Source organism: Thermobia domestica, chromosome 2, assembly GCF_964235325.1.
Source record: "Thermobia domestica chromosome 2, izTheDome1.hap1.1, whole genome shotgun sequence".
Taxonomy (NCBI): Eukaryota; Metazoa; Arthropoda; class Insecta; order Zygentoma; family Lepismatidae; genus Thermobia; species Thermobia domestica.
This window is the reverse complement of record NC_137455.1, coordinates 280,788,513-280,805,043: the sequence shown is the minus strand read 5'-3', so window position 1 is coordinate 280,805,043 and position 16,531 is coordinate 280,788,513. Positions and strand designations below refer to the sequence as shown.

The following is a 16,531-nucleotide window of genomic DNA, read 5'->3' as shown; positions in this document are numbered from 1 at the left end:
GGCGCACTCCTTCTCCCTCTTAAGTTGTTACGAGTACAAATCAGCACTGTTTGAAGAACGGAAAAATGTTCTCAGCGTTGGTTGTATCTGGCTGGCGAAAAATGGAATATCCAAGATTGTTCTAAGGATTGTCACAAGGTTCATGAAACATAACTAAAAAGTAGACAAGTATTTCTATATGTTAATATAGGATAGTCGCCCTAACTTAAATTATACAGAACTGGCAACATCAAATTTAAGTCCTTTCCTGAGATACTTGGAACAGTGTATTCTCATATTTTGTAAAACAATATTTTAAAACGGAATAAAATAATTATAGTCCTACATGTTTATATACGGAAGAAAACAGTCCATAAAAAACACATATTTGGCAAGTCTGAAGACGTGGTTGGATATATATCAATTCTGTACATGCACTTTGCAATACGAAAGCATTTGTTTTCTTATCCCTTTTAACTGGCGTTACTGTCTGCAGGCTTTCCAATGCTAATGGAAAAAATATAGGAAAACACGAGGAAAAAATAATATAAGAGGTTTCGTGAAGCTGTAAAAAAGGAACATTTCAATTATCTAATAGGTAGAAATAAAAGAAAAAATAAAGATGGAAATTACCATTGCAAAATTTTATACGAGTTTCTTAGTGTTTTCGTATGTAGATCACCAAACGGCGGGTCAACGTATAAACCAAGACTCTCGGTCCGTTCGAACCAAGCAGAAGAAAACTTACATCCTTGCGCTGACACAGCGTTTTCATTGTCAGCTTTTCTTAACAGTTTGTTTAATATTATTATGAAGTAGTTTTTCAATGATTGATGAATTGGAAAAAAGTTTACATAGAACTAATGGAAAATAAAGTTATTCATTCATATTCATATTCATCAAATATTCATCCAAAATTATGACATGGGGACAAAATTATGGAACAAAACACGGGGACAGAAAGCTGAGGCGTTGCAATCAAGCCATTGGAGAAAGATGGGCAAAGAGCTAAATATTCAGCTTACCTTCTGCGGAGTGCAGTCGATGGCCCCTGGCTTTCACAAATGTTCAAAGTGATGTCCCCGAATAGCAATACAGCGATTTATTCGCTGTACGTAATTGTGAGCAACAGCTTCCAACTCGGCCACGTTGATGGTCCGGAATGCGGTTGTAATGCGTCTTGCATGTTGCGAATTGTAGTTGGTCGGTTGACATACACAAGATAGTCGACCTCAGAAAAGATAGTCCATACAAGTAAGGTCGGGCGACCGCGGAGGAAACTGTGGATTGGAACCTCTTCCGATCCAGCGTTGCGGAAATAGAACATTTAGCTCTTCCCTACACATGGCAGCATTATGGGCTGGACAGCCATCTAACTGAAACCACAGCGTCTTACGTATATGAAGCGGTAAGTTTTCCAATAACGGCTGTAGATGGTGTCGCAAGAAATCACGAAACATTGCACCTGTTAAATGACCAGCAAAAAACCATGGCCCAATGACCTGAGTCCCTACAATGCCACCCCATACATTAATGCGCCATCGGTGTTGCCGATTGACTTCTCTCATTCAGTGAGGGTTCCCCGCTGCCCAGTAATGTGCATTGTGGAGATTCACGTTGCCATCACTGCAGAATGTCGCTTCATCAGTCCATAAAATGAAGTGAATGAAATTCGGATGTTCTCTCACGCGATTGACCACCCAGTTGCAGAACAGAAGCCGTAAATTACAGTCCGCATCACTTAGTTCTTGATGCAGAGAGGTGGTACGGGTGAAAATGTGATTTCCACAGAATACGCAGGACAATACCTTGACTGATATCACGATCTCGTGCGATCTGCCGCGAAGATACATGACGATTTAATGCAATAATTTAAGTACATCAATGGCAACGTCTTCATTTTGTACGACTCATCTCCGGACATCATAGCGTCCACGCATGTTGCCTGTCTGCCGCAATCGTGCTGCTAATCTCCGCAGCAGATTGTGGGAAATAGCTTGTCGCTGTGGATAGCGTTCAGCGTATAATCGAGCTGCAGCCCTATAATTTTCCCGGCATTCTCCTAAAATCATGAGCATTTTGAATGCCTCCAAATTCGTATACCACATGAATGTTATTTCCTACCGACACTTCCAACTATAATCACTCAAACATCAACACAATCAAAGAGGTTTCACTGCTTGTGGAAGTTTCGTATTCGTCCCGTCACGAGCTTGTAATGCACAGGGGTAGTAGAACTCAATGCACAACACCTTGTCCAGTACACGGACCACTTTAACTCACTGCAGAGGTTAATCGCTCTCGCACTCTACACGCTTGTGTTACATGTTTTGGCTACAGCATCGCTCCTTCTGTCCTCTGTCTGACAGCAGCAATCGCCTGTTCGAGACCGCATAGACTATGTTTTGAGCAAGGTCATGTACGTATTAGCTACTGGATCTACAAAAGTACCACCACACAATCACTGGCAACGATAAATGAGTATGCTGTTCGAAACAACGACAAACAGGCCCACAACACATTCTCCCGGATTTGGGAGATATTTCATATTGTACGTAAGCACACAAGATACATCGCGCGTCCACGTCATTGTGGGTCTGGGCTACCCTTGGCTTAGGCCCCGAGTTAATCCTGCAAAGGCGTCGGCGGTTGTTTGCCAGGGCATGGTTTGCAAGTACCCTCCCGGCATTCGCCTGGTGCGACTGGAGACACCCTCGCACCATCTGACTTTCACCTAGCAATGCGACCGTGTTGCTGCCAACGAGGAAGAAATATGACAACGTGTTTCCTCTCGACGTGTCTCCCATTGTGCGCTTGTTTCAATGGAGGCACAACCAACCCCTGTTTCCATGTCAAATTTTGCAGATGACCCCCGTTGGAGATATTCACGATACGGCACTGGTGTCGCTACTATTTTTACAGTATTCTACACATACGATTTGGTAGTAAGACTATTCATGGCTTTGGATTAATTGTTTTAACAAAAGAGACACTGACCAAAGCTTAAAACTTTACTTTATTTTAAATTATAATTTGTAACTGTTTCGGATATCTAGCATATCCTTCTTCAGACACGAATTATAATTTAAAATAAAGTTTTAAGCTTTGGTCAGTGTCTCTTTTGTTAAAACGATTTAGTAGTTCAATTATTAGTTTGATGGCTCAATGTGCATTATTAGCTGAGATAAAGGCCTGCTACGGGTAGTCAGATACAAGTTTGCAACAACGACTCTAGCGGCTAAATCGGAAAGGATATGACATAGTTTGTCCTCTAAAAGTTGCATGACATTTAATGTCCTTTCGAACGATTCCAACAGTTATACCACTTTCCATTTCAAATTCTGTAGTTGCCCCCCGTTGGAGGTATTCACGAGACGCCACTGGTCTCGCTACTATTTTTATTGCATTCTACACATACGATTTGGTAATGCAATTTTTTGTTTGAAGGCTCTACGTGCAGTATTAGCTGCGATATAGGCCTGGTACGTTCTCATTGAATCACCCTGTATATATATATATATATATATATATATATATATATATATATATATATATACGAGGAAAGATCAAAAAGTGATGCCTCCCTTATTATATTTTTTCTATTACAGCTACTGAGTTATCTATGCACGTATGCATGACGTTATAGAGGTAGCCTTCCTCCACTAATGTAGTCTTTTCGTTTTCAGATTGAGTTATTAGAACCATGGATCTGAAGCTAAAAGAGTCGTCATCGATTTTTTGGCGGAAGAAGGTTGTCCACCTAAGGAAATCCATATGCGCTTGAAGAATGTGTATGGGGATGCGGTAATGGACATTAGCAATGTACGGCGTTGGCTGAAGAAGTTTAAAGACAAAACAAAGTTAGAAGACAAAACAAAGAGTGCAACTGCTGATATTTCAGACTAACAAATATTTCAAATATTCTACCATTTTACGAAATTTTGAAGACCACATAAACGCCGAGTTTAACGGTAAACTACTCTTAATAGAACAGTAATTTGTTGGTACTACGAAGTGTTTTCAGTTAGTTGCCAAATCTAGGGCTCTCCTCACATAGGGACGAAGAAAAATTACCTTCTCGGTGCAATGAACAATATATGAGATCTCTAGAGCTTATTGCCGAGTTCCATCCATTTCTTACGGACACATTGAACGAAATCCAGGAAAAAGCCCTACAAGCTACCTGCCTTCTATAATTTCTGATGAAGTTATTGCAGATTGCTGACGGAATGAAGAAACTTTTTTTTTTACTATAACGTCTAAGGATTATATCCCTTACGCTAAAGGAGACAAATAGAATACATTAAGTAAAACACGCAAAATATTAATAAAAGTCCATAGAGAAGATAATATGGTTTACGCGTCTCAAAATTACGAGGGTCACTACGAAAGTTTTGAGATACGCATTGTTGTGGCACAGTATTTGAATTCCAACGATTGCGTCCGGTAGTGGTATCCAGAGCGAAGAAGGGAAGCAAGTTTCAACTCGCCTCGTTTATCGGCGTGGCCGTATCGCCTTCATTTGTTTGTTGATGTGAGCAGTATTCGGCTGTCTAGAATGGAGCTCGAAAGGGAACATTTTCGGGCAATGATCCTTTACAGTTTCAAAAGTAGTTTGAACGAGACACAAAGCATTGACTATTTGCAGGGGGCATTTGGGGACCTTGCTCCTTCCCGTGCTACAATTTTTCGGTGGTTTGGTGAATTCAGAAGAGGCCGGACATGGCTTAAAGGTGGAAAGAGAGAGAGAGAGCTGGACGTCCGGCAACAGGTGTGTCAGATGAAAACATTGCCGCTGTGGAACAAATGATTCGAGAAAATCCTCGAACAACTTTCAAGGACTGAATCTACAGTGAACATTGGATCGCCAGCAGTAACAAAAATTCTTCATGATCACCTTCGGCTCAGGAAGGTTTCATCTCGTTGGGTGCCTCACACTTTGACTGAACAGCAGAAGCGCATGCGCGCGGGATGGTGTGAAGAAATGCTTGCAAGATTTGATGGAGTCAATTCTCGACGCGTCTCTGACATTGTTACTGGTGATGAGACTTGGATCTATCAATTTGATCCTGAAAATAAACGCCAGTCTACAGTTTGGATCTTTCCAGCCGAAAATCCACCTACGAAAGTGAAGCGACCGCGAAGTGTGGGGAAGATGATGGTTGCAGCTTTCTTCTCCAAATTTGGCCATGTTACAACTGCTCCACTTGAAGAACAAAGGACTGTTACTGCTCAGTGGTACACCACTGTTTGCCTAACAAAAGTGTTCCAGAAGTTTCGGGAACGCCGTCCAAGAACTGGATTGCGTGGGATCCTGCTTCATCATGACAACGCGTCCGCACACACGGCCAACATCACAATTCAGTTTTTAGAATCTACGGAGGTCAAACATATGACTCATCTGCCGTATAGCCCTGACCTGGCCCCATGTGATTTTTTCTGTTCCCCAGGATCAAAGATCGCATGCATGGGAAGAGATTTTGCAGCCCTGAAGAAGCTGTAGTGGCTTACGAGAATGAACACTTGAAGAAAAAGACTGGCAACACTGCTTCCATAAGTGGTTTTCGAGGATGCAAAAGTGTGTACAGTGTAATGGTGAATACTTTGAGAAAATGTAAGTGTTAAATTGATTTTAAGTATGTAAGTTATTTAACATCTCAAAACTTCGTACATTCAAGCAGATAAATTAAAATACAATAAGACTATTCTAACAAAAAGAGAAAATTGAAAGTAAAAGTGCTTTTTCATATTCTTGATAAATTACATGCTGAATTAATTAGACGAAAAAGAAACTATGTATTTATGTTCGATAACTTCTGATTTTCAATTAGTTTCTACATAGTTCTTCTGGTGTTAGTGCTGAACGCACACTTAACTTTGAGGCTATCTATGAAACTGATTTGAAATCAACCTTACCAATGAATGGGTGTAATTAGTATGGTTTCGAATTGTAGAGGAATCACTGATTCGAAAATAGAAACGTTAACATTTCTACGGAAAGAAAATTTGCATTGTGTTTCCAAATACGGATAATGCCGTTAAAATACTTTTGCGGACCGCTGCAACAAACTGCTCAATTGAACGTTCGTTTTCGGCTCTCAAAAGGCTGTAGTCTTATTTCTACTCAACTATATGTGATAAATACATCAATTTAGATATAACATCTGAATTGAGTAGAAAGTGATCGTAGTATATTTTTCATTATTGATATTTATTCTACATTTTCTTCGTTTATTTATTTTAACATGCTCACGTTCTTAGATATCCTGTGGAAGTACTGAAAATAATACTTTCCTTTGAGACAGGCGTTCGCTAAATTTATGCCTAGGGGCGCCGAGGAACTTAATCCATTATAGCACACCTCGTAACCAAACCGTTTTACATGCGGATCGTAGGAGTATCTTTTTTTCTCCCATTACTCAATTCAACATTTATTCCGTTCACCTCTTAGGAAATATACCTAATATATTCGCCAAATCAGAACAAATCAAAAACAAATAGAAATGACTTACCTACACTATACATGCTCACAAAATTCTGAGTAGATTGTGAAGTTTCATTAACAATGTTTTGACTATTATTCGCACTATCATGACCATCTGCGTCATGGCCATCTTCTTCTTCACTATTATCATCATCATCATCATCAAAATCACTTATATCGTCAAACGCATTTGTGAGGATATCTTGAAGCTGAAGCAAAATAGAGAAAATTGTTCAATTACAAGAAAAATAACGACATTTATTTTCTGAAATCTATACATACGAGAGCTGTTACATAAATTCTAAGCCTAACCAACAAATATTAGAACTAGATATGTAATACTTTTGGCTGTATTTATTGAATCTCCCCATGATGTCATACCAAATTTAGTATTAATATCGACTTTTATTCTGCTGTTACAGGTCCAGAAAAACAGAATAGTGAGTAAGTGTGATGAAATGGAGAAATTGAAGGCAAGAGCTGTTATTGAATATCTCCAAAAAGAAGATTCCGCAGGAGATCCACATCGACATGGTTGCAACTTCAGGTGATAATGTCCTTTCATATGCCACAATGAAGAAATGGGGAGCCGAATTTAAGAGGAGGAGAACCTGCATTGAAAATGACATTAGATCAAGAAGGCCCGTGGAAGCACTACCTCAGAACATTTACAAAGTGCATTAAATCATCATGAATGATCGGCGAATGACCATCAGACAGATTGCTGAGACAGTGGACTTATCTACTGTCAGCGTTGACCGAATTATCATCCAGCATCTTGGAATGAACAAGGTTTCCGCGAGATGGGTACCAAAACTTTTGAAACCTAATCAGAAGCTCACCAGACGTAACATTTCAAGGGACAATCTTCACTTCTTCCGGACAAATCCAGATGCCTCTCGCACTGGATTCATAACAGTACATGAAACCTGGTTCCACCAATACCAACCCTCATTCGCTATCCGGAGAAGGCCAAGTCAATATCCTCAGCTGGAAAAGCTATGGCTACAGTTTTCTGGAATTCGAAAGGGATAGTCATGGTGGATTATCTTCCACAGAGGCGAAGTGACTGGGAGTACTACGCAAGTCTTCTACGACAGATACGGGTTAATCCGGCAGAAGCTTGTTTGTTTGTAATTTAGCTCCTCTTTCAGCAGCGAGGCCATATGAGACGTGGAATACGAACCACATGAGCTCCCGCCGGTAATCGAACACGGGTCTCCCACATCAAAGGCGCGTATGCTTACCGCTTAGCCACGAGGGAGCTTAATCCGGCAGAAGTGTCGTGGAAACTACAGCAGGTGTGCTTTTCCATCAAGACAATGCCCCTAGCCACAAGTAAGTCATTGCAATGGCAGAAATTCATGATTACGACTAAGCATTAGTCTCCCTCACCTTATTCGCCTAATTTGGTACTTGCTGACTTTCACCTCTTTCCAAGGCTTAAAAATAAGTTGGAAGGTACTCATTTTAACAGTAATAATGACGTCATGCTTGTCAGGGGACTTCGTTGAAAGTAACACCATCCATAAACTTTCTGCTTCTCCGTTTATAGGCTTAGAACTTTTATAACACCCCTCCTAATGCATAGAGAAATTTTGAAATATTTTCTATTACTTAAAGTTTCAGCAATACAACCATACTTTATCTAATTGCTACCAGACATTACTGGATGAATATTAAAATACAGAAATGGAAATTACAAATATTAATATATATATATATAAACTTATTTACAACATCCTTACAAATTATATTTAACCACCCTTTCAAATTATATTTCACAAATTATATTTCAAGGCATACTCACCCTTCTTCAATATGGTTAAGTTTCGCTGCTAAACTGATTTCTTATTATAACTATATATAATTGTAATAAACCCTAAAAGTTGAAAGTAGAATAACTGAGTTTCGATTATGAAATCAGCAACGAAACTTAAATCAGTCACACAGAACAAAAGGCGAATATATCTTTAATCTGTTCGTGAAATTTAACATTATGAATTTCTATGTAAGAGTTTTCTGTCTATCATATTTGAATATATTTGATCTACCCCATGTTCTACAAATCGAACTTCTTACTTATCCCTTAACTGTATTTAAAAAAAAAAAAAAAATTAAAAAATAATACAAAGATCTACTTTGAAGGATCAGGTTAACAGGTACATTGGAGTGGTTTTAAAATTCGAATATTGGATTCTTCGAACCTTCATTATTCGAACAAAATTAATTATTGAAATGTAGAAAACGAATATTAGGATTGAATCAAAACGAATAATAAAATTCGACGAATCTAATATTCATAATTTTAACAGCACTAATACATTATTCAAGACTGCTACAAATGAAATAGATGTTTTTACCATTGTGAAAAAGTGAAATTGTTCGGCGCCAATTATACGTAATAGACAAACGGTAATACGTTGTTATGTCAGAATTAAATGTTGCGAATGTGACTATGTAAAAAGATATCCGCTAATCATGTTGAAAAGTCTTAGGATATGATTGTACTAGCAAAATAACATCTCTCCACACAGGGAATTTTACAGGCAAATAGATTAAAGGTCATCAACAAATTTTTCTCATAGCTTACATAACACGCACTTATAATGTAATTAAGGGAATGCAAATACCAGTCATGTAACAACTGGTTGCTGATTTTAGAAGGGTTATATATTTTGTATGCGGACGAGTAAAGAGCTCTACAAAGAATATGGGTATTCATTTTTTTAAACACAGGATTATAATTCATTCCCATCAAACATGTAATACCGTAATTATTACTTGGTAATGATCAGGAAAGATCGAATAAATGAAGCGTGACAATTAAAAGCTAGGATTTACACAGTCATTTGGTACACCTACGTAACCATACATAATAGTGTAATCAATACCTTTTTAGTAAGAACGAACAGTTCTCTGGAAAAACATCAACTGAAAACTATAATTTAAAGTAATTTAATATGACTATCCACTGAAGATTAGTAATTAATAGTGATTCTTCTTTTATAAGAGCGATGAATGCCAGAATACATAATATAAAAGTAAATTGCAATTTGAACAGCTATTGAATAGATTAAAAGATGTAGGGATCATTGATCTTACATTAAGAACTGAAAATCTTTTCCCCTAACATTACTACATTCGACTAAATATACAGTCACGCATTCGTGGAGTTACTTCCGTTATTATTAAGAAATTATACTTATATGTACGTTCCAGTAAATTTGAAGTGCTTTCTTAACTGAAAATTAAAGATTTCTAGTGCTTAATAAAACATTAATTCCTTACTGAAATGCTAACTTTTAACTACACTTAAGCACCTGTATTATTAATTTATTAGTACACGTTTCGATGACTGCTTGTCCTCATCATCAGTACGTAATAATTAAAGAATACTTACATTGATTCGTAGACTCACATAATACTAAATTTTCAGTCCTTACAATAAAACCACTATTAAACTTCGTTAACAGCAAAAAACAACTGAAATTTTTACTCCAATAAATCACTTGAAGGTTTGGTGGAATTCCGTGTCACAATTGTTTCCTGTTTTTTCATGTCTTTGGTTGAACAATTCATGGGTGAAGAACTTTTTATTTTAATTCTTTGCCCATAATTTAAGTTCACCAGAGCTTAAATTATCGAAATAAAATAACAAGAGATATTACTCCTTGATGTAAAATCTTTGAACTCCCGTGTTCGCCTTCCAATCATTCCATTACAGAACTGAAAATTCAGCGAATCAATGAAAATACTCCTAGGAATGATCCAAAAAATGCATCAACAGATTGCGATCTTGATCAATAAGTAGTTTTTGGACCAGGGGCCACAAAATTTTCGAACGGCCCTTCATCGAGTTTTGTATTTTCTACGGAATAAACACATCATACTGAGTTAAATGATAGTTTGGGTTTGGCTACATTGCATGTATTCTCCAAATATAAGGCGTACACGAAAAAATTTGATTGAAATATATTGGATCTTTTGATCCAAAAATAAATAAATAATACAGGTACTTAAGTGAAGTCCAAGGTTAGTACTTCATTAATGAAATCCACATTCTATCAGTTCATTTAGTTAGCTTCCTTGTGTCTAAGCGGTTAGCGTACGCGCCTTTAGCGTGGGAGGACCAGGTTCGATTCCCGGCGGGAGATCGTTTGGTTCGGATCACATGTTAAGCTGTAGGTCCACGTCTTGCATAGCCTCGCTGCTGAAAGCGTCGCTAAACTCAAAATCAAATCAAGTTCGTTTTCTCCTTAGACGCAGATGCATAAACCATACTATAAGTTAGTTAACAAACCTCTTCGTTTCTTCTTCTCTCATCTTCCAACGCTTCCTGTTCTTCGTCATGATGATTATTTGGATCCAGATTCAAATCTCCTGACCCTTTGAACAACGAAATCCCAGGATCATCCATATCTAGCTACGTTAATTCCTGAAAACGAATTTTTATCCACATTTATAAACAAATTTGCGTACTATAATAAGAAGCAATAAATACTACCCCTAAATTGTCCACAATTCTAACAATATGAAGAACATAATACACTTAACAATCTAAGCACAAGATTCTAAATCTTTTACTCTCACCTCCATGTTTCCTAAAGACTATAATGCATAAACGTCAGCAATATTTCAAAACATAACTCACTTTTTGAGTAATACCTTCTTCTTTCTATGTTCCTATTTTTTACAAACCACAAGACCTGTTCTGACTGTGCTACAGCGCAAGGAATTGTTTTCCAAGGGATTTCTGGTAATGGCAGGATATTTTACTTCCAAGGGAACGTCATAGATCCTCTGTATGACGTACACATTTCATCACCTGCAGGGTGACGAGGCCACAAAAGTATGGATCAACATAGACAAGTCCGCAGCCATACCAGTCTATTATCCCATGTGTTCTATGTAAGGAAGGCAGAAGAGATGGGAGTTCGAATGATAACGTTTTCATCCATTCCTGTGATATTCCCGGACATCTCACTAGTAGATTGCTATGGGTCTTCTAAAATAGAATTGTTGCTTTCCTCTGCTTATGTAACATTAAAACAATAGCTTCTGGTAGTTCTAATTACAAGTTATCGGAATTACATAATTTTAGGCAGTGTTGCAATCTTTACCAGTATTTATCGTATCTCCGGAACAATTTGAGATATCAAATTGCTATAAATAGCACGATTATCTTTACATCTATTGAAAATCACATACGTGATTGGATGAGATACTTAACTAAGCAGGTTTCCGAAGTAAAGCCCTTCTAACAAAAGTTTTACTTTCAATTTCTTTGTAACTTGCCTTCCTTGCGTTATTACTGCTGGAGAAGCCTCTAAACTTTGGTTGTTTTGCGATGTTCGTGATACTGTACCGTCCTTAGGTTGTAACACTGAACAATAAGTGCGATATTTTAAGCTTTTGTTTTACACGTAGATTTGAAATATTTTGAAAAACATACTTCTATTTGAAAAAAAAAATATAATTTTATGTTGGGCTGGTAACACTGTTAATCTGGTAATATTGCAGAATATGTCAAACAATGTCCAATGCAAGTAGATATTTGCGTTCTATGAAATTTCAGCGCTTGTTATTTACAGTTTAGAAATTACAAGGGTGTACCATGGTAAATAAGCCACCCTGTATAATATTAATATATTATATTAATCAATAGTATAATAAGATACAGTACTAATAAAAAACGCTGAACTCTAGGCTGCTACTGGAAAAGGTCTTGAAAACAATTAATAGCTTATTTAAATATAAAGCTAAAATGTCTATTTTTCAAAATTATTATATTATCAATGCGTTATTTAAAAAAAATAATAATAAAGCAAAAATGAAATGAAATCTCAAGATTTATGTCCAACGGTATGCCGGTTAGGCTAAAGGAGACGGTGATAATGAGAAATGAATGAAATGATGCAATGAAGAAAGCGGGAGAACCCCGAGAAAACCCACGCACACGGTATTCGTCCACCACAAAGTTCACTTGGCGCGAGCTGGGAACGAACCAGGGACCCCACGCACCAGAGGTGAACGCTCTATCACTGAACAACCGCGGCCCCAATAATAATAAATCGTCGAGAAGGGTGTCTTAAGAATTTTAACATGATCGAAATCAAATAATAATTGAAAGACCACTTTTAGAGAAAATTGGCATGTTTTATTTGTATAAGAATGTTATGTCATGTATGAAAAGACTTGTATTGTGCTACATTTGTACTTCAATACCGATCTGCAAGAGTAGTAAGATAAATACAAAACGCAAAGTGCAATTATCTTCTTTCTTCTTTTACTCTATCATTAATGAGCGTCGACACTTTTGATGAGTCGCTTCCATCTTGTTTGGTCCCAAACATTTTTTGTATTAACCCCTTTTTTTCTAAGTCCATAGTCACATAGTCGATCCATCTTCCCCTACTGCTACTTTAGAAAGAAAATGAATTGAACCAATTTGAAAGAGAAGTAATTCTCCTATTGAACAGTGTTTAAATTTTTCCCCAAGACTCATCGTTTACCAGAAATGATGCCCACTTTTTGGAAAATTATATTTAAAGAACATCTGATAATTGTCGGTTTTGTTGGAGTGTTAAAATACTCTTACGATTAAAGTCTATCACTCAATTCCAAATGGTGTTTCTATTATGAAAGGTCAATTTTAGGTACCGGTATACCTTTTTTCTTGAAGATCGATGAAATATTTCCTGCCTTCTCCAACGACCTCTGCTACAAAAGCTATATTTTGTGATCTGTCATTTTTTTAATGAACACAAGAATTATTTATTTCCTTCAAAATGTTTGCACGGTCCTGTCGTTAATGTAAGGACTGTAGTGGTCATGCTCCCTATTTAAACGGTGATTTTTAACAACAGCATGGTTACATTGCTAGAAAATGCAACATGGCGGTGGAGGTAAGAGTGCACTTTGTGCAGAACATAAATAATGGTACGATACACAAATAATGGTTATACCAAAATGAAGCCTTGTTCATTTATATATTTTTAAACTAGGAAGCAACGATTGAAGTGCACTACAAACCACACAGTGCTGCCAGATGTAACCAGTTTTTTTTTTTTTTTTTTTTTTCAAAACATGTTAATTGACTCATAACTGATACGTATGGATGTTCTTGTCATTAATTTTCAGTTTGTATAGTTGGAGTAGCTTGGAAATTATGAAGCAGAAAAAAGAATTTTTCATTTCCACCGATAACTAATCAGATGAGGCCTCTGTGAGGAAGAACTAGGAAAATAATAGTTTTCATAAATTAACATTCTGAATTGGCAACAGTGCTGATGTTTCAGTGCATCAAAAGGTGTATTAAGTTTCTGTCTATATTATACAATTCCTGAAAAAAATGAAAAACAAACTTTGAAATTATGATGATAAAATTTTCACTTGCATCACCCGGCAACACTGCTATTCATTTCTATGGGGCTATTTAAAGCAAGATGTATACAAGAACAATTCTCGAACTATTCAAGACCTGGAAACGAACATTCGCAGTGCCATTGAGAACATTAACACTTCTAATCTTCGTAAAGTTGCTGCCAACCTGATGAAACATGTGAACCAGTGTTTGAATCAAAACAGGGGACACTCCCAGCCCCCGCTGTAGTGCTAGTAACTCATTTCTGATAATAGCAGTGTTGCCGCGTGCATATAAGTAAAGGCTTTATCATGATAATTTCAAAGTATGTTTTTCATTGTTTTCACGAATTGTGTAATGTAGACAGATCCTTAACACACCTTTTGATGCACTGAAACATCAGCAAAGTTACCAATGCAGAGCGTTAATTTATGAAAACTACGATTTCCCTAGTTCCCCCTTACAGAGGCTTCATCGGATTAATCAGTGGAAATGAAAAATTCTTTTTGTAGTTTCCAAGCTACTCCAACTAAACAAACTGAATATTAACGACATAACATCCATACATATGAGTCTATTTACATGTTTTGCAAAAAAAAAAAAAAAAAACTCGGTTACGTCTGGCAACACTGTGTGGTTTCTAGTGTACTTCAATTGTTGCTTCCTAGTTTAAAAATATATGCATGAACAAGGCTTCATTTTGGTATAACCATTATTTGTGTATCGCTTCAGGTTCAAAAGGTCTACTATCCCAAACTCCGGGTTGCATTGTATATTGGACACCCTGTAGAACTACCGCAAAGGTATGCTACACATATACTCATTTATGGTCACACCCAACTTCGCTGACGTGCCTGCTTCTAATGAATGCATTCTGAGGCAACGTTCTAGAACACAGCTCCCCCTTTCCATTTGGCTTAAATGAAGACAGAAAACAACGTGCCCTGCAAGGCTCTAACACCCTTCACTCGCTCACTCACGCTCGGCAATGCTATGTGAATTAAATACTAAACTTTGGTACTGATAGGAACCAATCTGGCTAATAACCTATATGGGGGTCCTGTGTTCTATAACCTTTTCCATTCTTTCGCTACCAAGCCAGCCCCATGCTGCGCTCCTTCCCTAACATAGGTAGCATTCATGTCTTTTAGTGACAAATCTGCACATGCTGATTCGTGTTTTTAAGTTGGATCGTGTTTTACGCACTATAGTTTTTACGCTATATGCCCGAATATGACAGTTTACAACACTGAACACTTGAATGGTTCAACTTTTGCGCAGTAACACAATATGAATGCATAACCTAGTTCGTGAATAAAGAAATAAGAAAATTACGAAATATTTGCCAAATGTAACTACAACTGGAGTACGAAAATGAAACAGCAGTAATTGTAAGTAATCATTAAGTATAAGTAAATAGTAAGGTAACATTTAAACCACTTTATGTTCTTCTGAACACGGGGGGAAGGGGGCTATTACTGGATTCCTTAATCGATTTCACTTTTGAAATATCTATTTTATGTTGCATTTTCCATTTACCTATGCACTGTCTTCGATGCTCTGTGCTACTTGTCTTACATTTGCTCCTTATGTGGCAGTTTATGTTTATGCCCATATACTCTCTGGCACGACAGAAAATAAATCAGCTCGTGTAAAGTTCACATAATTACAATGAAAATCCAGAACATCGTGTCTGTGGGTTTTCTCGGGTTAGGAACATACGCAGGAATTTATTTCGGGAGGAATCTAAAGCGTTTCGGAGGGGGTCCAAATACAATTTGAGACTAAATTATATGAACATTTCTAAAATTGCCCCTAAAAGTAGACTACATTTACAAGTTGGAATTTCGGGAGAGTCCGGACCCACCCCCTGCGCACGCTCTGTCTTGGGTACTCCCGTTTCTTCCCAGTTCTTCAATCCATCAATTCTTCTATCATTCACTTGCCTTAATCATCGCCTCCATTAGCCTAAAGGTTATAGATGTGAGTCGTTAAATTGAAATATTTCATTATATGAAAAGGCAGTGGGGGAAAAAAAACAGGCAGCAGCCTAAAAAGTTTATCGAAAGATTAGCAAATAAACGTATGCGGAGATGTTCTCAATCTTGATATATTTCTATATTTATTGAGTTATAAATAAATCATGACTTCAGTAATCGTTTCAATCAAATTTGCACTAATTTGCTAGTATGCTTTCTAGCCGAAGCGATTTTTCGCAGGTGGTTTACACAACATGCAGTTTTGAAAGCTACAAGAGATTATCTCAATTCTTAATTAAACATAAGCCACCAGTAATACAATTAATATCACATTAATGGAACTCACCAAAACAAATTAACTTCAGCACAGTAAAATATACTTATAAAACTTTCGCGCGTTAGCTCTGAACATGTTCGAATTAACGCCATTGGTCTTTGTTTATTTTCCACTAGCTAAACGTGTTTGTGGAGTCTTTTGGTCAAACTTCAACCTTAGAAACCAACCTCACAATCACGCTTTTTACTAATTTAGTTTCCTTACTACAAAGATTAAAAGTTTTTTAAATGCAAAACTGCCCTTTCTATCGTTCAATCTCTTACAATTCTCAATTTTGCGTTAATGATAAGGTTTACGCATGCAAAAATAGATAAACGAGTAAATGAAGTAACCATTCACAAACAGTCTACAGTGAGAGAAACAAGTGTGTTGAAGATTGTGTTTCT

The 16,531-nt window shown here is 37.1% G+C and overlaps 1 protein-coding gene across 2 annotated transcripts in view; it reads right to left on the bottom strand.

The window, feature by feature from the left end:
* Positions 1-16,471, bottom strand: part of LOC145678525 (uncharacterized) — a 102,707-nt gene extending 86,236 nt beyond the window's left edge. For both annotated transcript variants that reach the window (XM_081748771.1, XM_081748772.1), the window contains exons 1-3: positions 16,155-16,471; positions 10,767-10,901; positions 6,492-6,672 (exon numbers count right to left, since the gene is read on the bottom strand). In XM_081748771.1, coding sequence (XP_081604897.1) covers positions 6,492-6,672; positions 10,767-10,883 — 298 coding nt within the window. In that variant the 5' untranslated portion in view covers positions 10,884-10,901; positions 16,155-16,471. The remainder of the gene's footprint in view (positions 1-6,491; positions 6,673-10,766; positions 10,902-16,154) is intronic.
* Positions 16,472-16,531: the final 60 nt, after the last annotated feature.